This window comes from Acyrthosiphon pisum, chromosome A3 (assembly GCF_005508785.2).
Source record: "Acyrthosiphon pisum isolate AL4f chromosome A3, pea_aphid_22Mar2018_4r6ur, whole genome shotgun sequence".
NCBI classification, from domain to species: Eukaryota; Metazoa; Arthropoda; class Insecta; order Hemiptera; family Aphididae; genus Acyrthosiphon; species Acyrthosiphon pisum.
In genome coordinates, this window is record NC_042496.1 from 17656706 (window position 1) to 17665689 (window position 8984).

Below are 8984 nucleotides of genomic sequence, written 5' to 3' on the forward strand. Positions count from 1 at the left end.
AAACAACTTTTAATAAAGTTTTCCGACGAAATGCTGCCAACGACAGTATACTTTATATTCATCGAACTTCAACACAAACTCAATGATCTCGGAAAATTGTTTGACTAGAGCTTGTTGATTTTCTAGGTGTAAAGATGGGGTTATATCATCTGAACATATTTCAGTTAGAATTTGAGGTACAACGAAAGCTGGAAAAAAGGTGTGTTTTAATTAACTTTATGCGGAATTCAAAAAAGGCGATCTCCCAATATGAGGTCTAACTAAAAAATATGTGGTCTACGCAATGCAAATTTAATTCGATTTAATGATTTTAAATGAAATAATTATCAAAATAAAATTGAAATAATCCAAAAATATTAAATGAATTAAAAACATTTAATACCTATAAAATTATTACATATATTAATAATTAATAAATGTGTAATTTAATTATGGATTTTTCAGTTAAAATATGTAAAAGCAATTATTTTACAAACATTTTAAAAAGTTGATTATAATCAACAATACTAGTTGGAGTAACTCACCATTACACAATAAACGAGTAACAACACTAAACTAACTAAAATGTTATTGTTACCTATAATAGAATTGATTTTATAACATTAACACTGCCAAGTATAAAGATATAATGTGTGTAGTGGTTTCAGATAATACGATAATGTGGATATCCCAGTTTTATTAAAACACAAAATATTGTTAGATAGGAAGCAATACCTACTAGTATCAATTATTATAGTTATGTAGTACACAAAACGACGGTATACCGCATTCTGGTAGATAGATAGCCCAACAAACATACGATATCGCTAAATCAGAAAATGATTATAATAACAATTATTATGACGTTATTATTTATCTATTTTAAATTTAAATATAAAATATATAGTTGTAGTTATAGTGATACGTATTAGGGAAATTATTTTCATCAGCTTTTTTAATGTATATTAAATAACTTAAATTTTAATTGATTATGAAATTTAAAACATTTTAAAATTAATATTTTTGTTTTTGATTTGTAACAACAAAAATTGGTTTTTATTTTTTGAAAACCAAAATTGTATTAGTGTTGTAAAAACGGAGAAGTCGGTTAGTTGTAGAGTAGGTGTCGACTGTCGAGTGTATCTCGTCATTGAATAGGTAGGTAACTGAAATGGATGTGTTAAATTGTAATTTGATGTTAATAATTTCATACGAAGAGCCTATAGCGGAGACGGTCAGACGTCTCCATAGACATATTAATAAATGGACTGCGTCCCCCACACACCCCGCCTATGTCACCGTGAGACCAACATTGTTAGAAAGAAATCAAAGATATTAAACATGAATGTGAAAGAGATAGAGCATAGTTTAAGAAAATCATAGAGCAAAAAATTAGATATCATGGAATGACAAGCAAAATTTGGAGGTGATAACACAATAATTTGTCTATGGATGATCATGATAATAATATAAATGTTAAATATTAATATTACTATATATAAAATTTAAAATATTATACTCCATGATATGTAATTTGTTCTTTTATGACCGTCTTAAGTTGTATGCTATTTCTTTCTAACAATGTTGGTATACGAACCTCTCTTTCTACGATCAGTCCATTTATTAATATGTCTATGGACGTCTCATTATTACAAAATATATTTAGGTTTATTGTTATTGGTAATTTATTGTATTATTAGTATGATACGATAGTTTGAATTAATTTTGCAAAAAACAAAGCATTTATTATATTGTTAATTGTAATACTATTTTATATTTATATAACATGTTATTTTTATTAACTTTAATCGCTCCACTCAGAATTATGAGGCTATAATTGCATCACTAGCAGAACCACTGTCATTAATGAATCATTTTGTGGAATTATTGATAATATTATGTAGTATTATTTATATTTATTATACGATTAGTGTTGATTATCGATTATTATAAGCAATTATCATAATAAACAACGAAACAATTATAACTTGATTTTTCGTTTATAATGTTCAAATATATTTTACTTACCTATTTTTTGTGAGAAAAAATAGAATCGTCTCAAAGTGCGAATTCGAGGCATTAACGCTTCCCATGTCAATGCATTTTGTTCGGCACTTGGGTTATTAATCGCTGCTCGTATGTATTGGTCAGCGCCCAAGTAATGTTTGAGGTCGGAAAGCACGTCAGAGGCCTCGGTAAGCACGATTTGGACCTCGTCAAATAGTTCCATTTCACTTTCAGTAGGTTGGGCATCTAAAATGTTAAATTAAATGAAACATTAATTTGTTCTAATTTATAAATGTCATCGGTCAAAGTTGATCAAATAATTGGTGTGATAATAATAATACTAATATTAATAATAAAAAAAACATTAGTGCGATACGCGTTTATCAAATATAATGCAAACAATATAACGCGCATGTAACGCGAAGTCTGTTAAAATAATTTATAACTAGGTTATAATTATTAGCAACGATTGTTCAATACTCATAAATTACAATAGTATAATAATTAATATTAACATATGTTTAAAAAAAACCACTAACAACCTGAATCACTTAAATGACTAATATATCGTAATAAAGAAAGTCGGTAACTCATATTATAACGTCATCTAATAGTTTTGGTGAAATCATTTTTGCTACCTAGCTGATCCTATTAAATAAAATATTTTGAAGCCAATGCGCTATCAAAAATATCGTTAAAACCCATTTTTTTATTCTTATAAAATGAATATAAATACTCATCATATATGTAAAAAAAGCATTTTAACTTGCTACATTATCGTATTTTTATGTTACACAAGATCGTAATTAAGAGGACGCCGTATTATTTAATTATAAGAATATATTGAATAAAAAAGCTAGTTTAGGATTCTGATAATGCTATAAGTACCTAAGGTTACACTCAACTTAACTTAATATTTAAATACTTATAGAAAGTTACATGTCAGTTACTTAAGGGAAGTGGTTTAAAAAATATTATGCAAACAAAAACTTTGCGAAAATATTTTTATTATACTGTTAGTAAAGTTTTGCAGCCCTAAACTATTCTTAAAGAAGAAAAAAATAAACTCTTATTCGGAAATCGGCGAACCGATAAACATCTTGTTAAAAGGAAGCCGAGGTTTTTGGGAAACAGAGTAGAAGAAACTGTTTGCAAACAAAAGTTATCGTAAATCATGGCTGGAATAGATTATTTAAACGAGACGACGTTCCACGGTATTATTCTTTTATATCTAAGTACAGTACATAAGTCATAAGTATTTTTTACAAGTGTTTCTCATTGATAAAAACCATACCCGCGACAATGGTTAGACGTAATGGGAAATGCACAACGAGATTTTTTTCTTTAATTTGAATTATTATTTTGTACTACTTATATTAATACCTATACCTATATTTCAAAGTTACACTTTCAATTACAATTTGATATTCAGAAAATATTATGAAGTAAACCCATTAATAGCATTTATAGAAAATGAATAAATTATTTTAAAAGTGTAGTAGATATCTATGATACCTATACTTTATACATATTATATGCATACATATACAGTGTACACCAGTACAAACGTACAGTAGATGAGTTATATTAGAGTGTACAACTTGCATCCGGCGTACCTATTGATAATAATTTACTTAACTATTTTATGACTTGATAGGAAAAAGGTTTTATTAGTTTCATTTTAATTTTCAACGAAGATAATATGTTGCTCAACTTGGATTGATTGAAATTTGTAAATCAATTTGCATATACAAGCACATCAAATAACAGTCATTATTTACGATTCAATTCGATTTCTCCGAAATCGATCTCATTACCAATATATTATTATACAAACACAATAGTAGTCCCGTTTAATTACAATTTACCGCCACGCCACCGGATTGGAATTAATGTTTTTCCACTCACTGACAAAGAGAAATCCAGCAGCAGACACAGAGTTAGGTACCTTCTATCGTATATTAGTATATTATTATATGATTTGCGTATATACGTGTCTATTGACAACATACAAATAGGCATTTATATACATTATACGTATATTATAATATACACGTTACAGATCCGCGCACGCGCACACCTTTAAATAGGTATTCAAGGGGTTGGAACAATATCGGAAATAATAAACCCCACGGAGTTTTAAACAAAATACCCCGGGTTTTATCGCCCAAAAGCCCAATTACGGAAAGACAACTTTTCGTCAAGTAAATGTTTATATAAACCAAACGCGGTGTAGACAAATATGGTGGAATGTATACCACTCGGCACAGATACACAGATACATCGGAGGCTGTATATCTATAACACATACAGAAAAATTGTTTCATAGGTTTTGAAGCTTTTATAATAATAGTTATTGGTTGCCGGGAAACGAAGTGCACGGGATCAGCTAGTAGGTAATAAAAATGTATTTCAAGAGAATAAAATATGACGATTCGTCGTATGATGTGCTAGTATACATATAATATTAAATTATTCATTTTATATTCAATTTCGTGTTATGGGAACTGTGTTTTGTTATAGTGTTACGCCATATTTATAGTATAGACTATAACATAATATATACGTAGACAGTATAATGACTGGTGAGATGCCAATGTTTTAGTAAAGGTGCACGGTAGATGCATATGAAATTTTAGAAATTGCAATTGAGCGTTGATTTAGGTGTACCTTGAAATATGCAATAAGCATTTATTAAAATTCTAGTTTTCGAATTAATTCGTTTACTATATATATGTATACTATAAGACACGAACAGATGCACCTTAGAAAGGAGCAAATCATCACACCAACTGCTATGGCCTATAGGACTAGGAATCTAACAATAAACTCCACCAAATGAAAATATTTTAGCTCTAAATCTGTATCGCCCATCATGTACAAGACGAGAACAAATAATATGGTCATGTATAAATATTGTACACACAAACATCACCCATGTTCATCTAATGAAAAAAAAATCAACACCTTTGTGCGAATTCGTCATCACGAAGAAATAAACATGTTTTATAGCCAACGGATTTTGAAGATGTTGTATCAATAAAAAAACTTAAATGTGTTAACTCAAAGAGATGACTTTATCACTCTATCAATGTGATCACAGACATATAAAAAATACATATATCTTAAAATCAAAATAATATTATTAATTACTATAATAATTATTAATTTCAAATATTATTTTTTTTTTAGTAAGCAATCGTAGTACTTGATCGTTATTTAATTCAAAATATATTTTACGATTCTCAAATATATAATAACTATAAAACCGTTGAATTCTTATTTATCATGTTTGTACTAATATATATTTGTAAAAAAATATTTTCAAAAATGTTTATGTTGCTTTTCCCGGTGCTTTTGAAAACTGTTGGGAATGTTAAAATTTGACCTCCCGAATGCATCAATAATGTTCAGCTTCCCATCGAACAAGATACTGAAGTTGAAAATCGAAGCATTATTTCGAACTATTTATCGTGTCTACACACACAAAAAAAAAAACACATCATTTTAAAATCAAAACATTTATCGTTCCACTCAGAATCTAAAAGTAATAACTAATATAACTATTTTGAAAAATAAATATGACCCACCCAGATTACTAACCATATCTATCGATAATTTTTTTTAAATGAGTGAAATAATCTTTGCCATTAAAAAAGTTTTAGATTTTATCAACATAATTTTAGATTCTGAGTGGAACGATGAATGTATTGATTTTACAATGATGTGTGGTTTATTTTTTTATTTTTGTGTCTGTGTACACGATAAGTAGTCGAAATAATGTTTCGATTTTTAACTTCAGTATCTTGTTCGATGGGAAAGTGAATATTGTTGGTGCATTGGAGAGGTTAACATTTAAAATTCCCAATAGTTTTCACAAGTGCCAGGAAAAACAACATAAAGTTCAAATTTTGACAAAATTTATCAAATTTAAAATTGAATAATTATTTTGTAGTTAAAAATGTATAAAATGTTCAACTTTTATATCTAAGGATTGAATATTTAAAACAAGATTCCACGTAAGTAGATAATTCTGCTACTAAAAAATCTAAAAAATACATACGCACAGTTTATTTTTATACTCATTTTAAGTTAAAATTTTTACGAAATTACATATAAAAAACCTAGAATAACTATTTAGTTATTTTGTTGTGATTGTATAATATTATTCATGGGTACTTGGAATTTCTAAAGTATACTATTATATATCTATGATGTATAACGCTTTATAAGTACTTAATGGATATTGTGATATGATTAATTTAGAATTTATTATAGGTATATTTATTATTTATTTTAGGTCAATTTTTTTTTTAATATCATATAGATAGGTAAGTATATAATATGTCTTATACCTAGACTGACATACCGTCTCTGCTCAGAATCATTTTCTTATAAAATGATATTATATCATTAAATTCAAAATTATTACCAACCATTATACAGTGACTCACTTGTAACCTACTGTACAGCATAGCGACATCCACTTGCCCACCTTTTTTTCTTTTACCCGGAACTGACACAAACAACTGTAGAATTTTATTTATAATCATTTTATGATTAAATTCTCGATCAAGTTAGTAGAATGTACCTACTATCAATAAACAAGTGAAATCAAGTTAAAAGTTAAGGCGTTATAATTTATAATTGTGTACAATTGTTGACAAACCACAAACTGTATATCAGACTTTCTCGTAATTCATTCAGCGGATTAGAAATTTAAATAGGAAATTATAACGATTTATTTACTACACTTTATTACACGTCTTCAGTCATTTGAAAATACTATTTTTTCGATCCATGGAATATAATTGGCCACTCTAGTATAAATTCCTGGTGTATCCTTATCGGCACAAAATCTCCCAAAAGATGTAATCCCGTATTGTGTATACATGCCCCTGTATTTGGCATGTTCTAATTGAAGTGGACCTCCCGAATCACCCTACAATATACATTTGATATTATTAAATTATATAGTAACATACTTTGAATAAAATATCTCGCCTTGTTCTTTAAAAATTATATTCTGAGAAGTCTTAAACAGTGGAATAGACCATTCAATTTCGTAAGAAAACGTGAAATAACTATTATCACGGCGGGGCTTGTCATTGGATATGCCTACAAGTTACAATGTATATTATTACGGTCCATAATAAATGATACTGTATAATATATAGGTAGTTATGGGCACTTATTACATTTTTAATTTATTGGAAAAAAACCTTTCATTTAAGTTCTAATACAACATGACTTAAAAAATCATTTTCGAAAATAAAATAGAAATTACTACCTATTAAAATCTTTTAGATTGCATAATTTATTTTCCGTAGTTATTGAATAATAGAGTGGTTTTTAGGATTGTTTAAAAAACTAAGAAAATAAATAGGTATATTATATAATAAGTACATATTATACATAATATATTTGTTTGAAAACTGGTTTTTTAAACTAGTAAGTACCTACGTTTTATATTTCAATACTTAAGATAATAAAATAAATGCTATTTGTAAAGTTTAATAATTATATAACTGGTATCAACAATTTTGTGTCACCTTACTATCCTATTTCAATATACCATAATAAATGTAAATTATAAGAACAAAATGAATTTACTATAATCTAAGTAGGTACCTACAATTGTTACCTATTATCTAACTTTTTAGCTAATGTTTTTAATCACCTAAAAAATCGATCTGTAATCGTTTAAATTATGTTTTTAATGGTCAACGTAAATGTTAAAAATTGCGGACAAGCAGGAAGGTAATGCTCTGTTGTACATTTAGTCGTGTGGGTCACTGTAATATAAAACCATTGTATACCAACGAAAAATGATTCTGAGCAATGACCGTCCGTCAGCCTATATCAGGTTTTAAGGGGCGATTGTAGTTTCTGAGTTATTAAAATATTCATACTAAGGATAATAATCCTTAAATATGGTTTTACAAAAACATAAACTATATGACGTAATATTATATGTAGGTAGTATTTGTTTTACTTCAATCATTTTTACAAATTATTTTTATTGGTTTTTATTGGATATTTTCAGATCATTTAAGCCCCCAAATCTACTTAACCTAGGACATACAAATATAATTTATTCTTAATTTTTTTTTAACTTTTTAACTTAACTAGTTTAATTTAAGTTGAAATAACTTAGCTTTTTTTCAGTTGATTTTAAAAAATTCATCAAGTTGAAAATATTTTCAAATTTTTCGTTTATACGTAAATATTACTATATTAGTACCTATAAAATAAAAATAATCCAATAGAAAAACACAAACATTTTCTTGATAACATAATTTTATGTAAGTTTATTAATATATTATTTTATTAAGTTATATATTATGTGAGTTGCAATTATAAATGTTTTTAATAAAATTAATAAATTTAAATTACAAATTGACAATCATTATGTTTTAATGTTGTATAACATATAATATATATGAAGGTCATAACTCATCTTCTCGTATTATGACATTCAATTTCTATATGATATAAAAAAATATATTTGTTAAATTATTAATTTGAGATGAGTATAGTTTAAATTAGGTAGTAAATAATAGTAAAGTAAAAGTAAAATGGTAACAGCTAGTGTATACTATGATAAAAGTTAAATAAAACTAAAAAACCTTAAAAAATGCATTAAAAATGTCATAAAAAAGCGATCAAATATATGCACTTGAAATGCAAAAAAGGTGGGTAAGTGGATGTCGCTCTGCTGTACAGTAGGTTAGAAGTGGGTCACTGTATAATGGACAGTATTAAATTTGAATTCAATGATATAATATCACTGTATAAGAAAAACGATTCTGAGCGGAGACGGTATATCAGTCTATGTATTAGACATATATATACTTATCTATGGTATTAAAAAAAAATTGACCTATAATAGGTACCTATAATAAATTCCAAATTAATCATATCATAATATCTATTAGGTACTTATAAGTTATAACGCGTTATACATCAACAAAAAACCGTGGTAAAATCATAGATAT

At 27.0% G+C, this 8984-nt stretch overlaps 1 protein-coding gene across 4 annotated transcripts in view; it reads right to left on the reverse strand.

The window, feature by feature from the left end:
- Positions 1-8984, reverse strand: part of LOC100568886 (protein FAM49B) — a 41302-nt gene that overhangs the window by 6452 nt on the left and 25866 nt on the right. Inside the window, exons 1-4 of one of the 4 annotated variants that reach the window (XM_029491656.1) lie at positions 6656-6939; positions 6441-6580; positions 2008-2232; positions 52-188 (exon numbers count right to left, since the gene is read on the reverse strand). In XM_029491656.1, the coding sequence (XP_029347516.1) occupies positions 52-188; positions 2008-2209 (339 nt within the window). In that variant the 5' untranslated portion in view covers positions 2210-2232; positions 6441-6580; positions 6656-6939. Of the gene's footprint in view, positions 1-51; positions 189-2007; positions 2233-6440; positions 6940-8984 lie in introns of those variants that run through there. The other 3 variants (XM_029491657.1, XM_029491655.1, XM_003241305.4) reach the window with 3 other exon arrangements.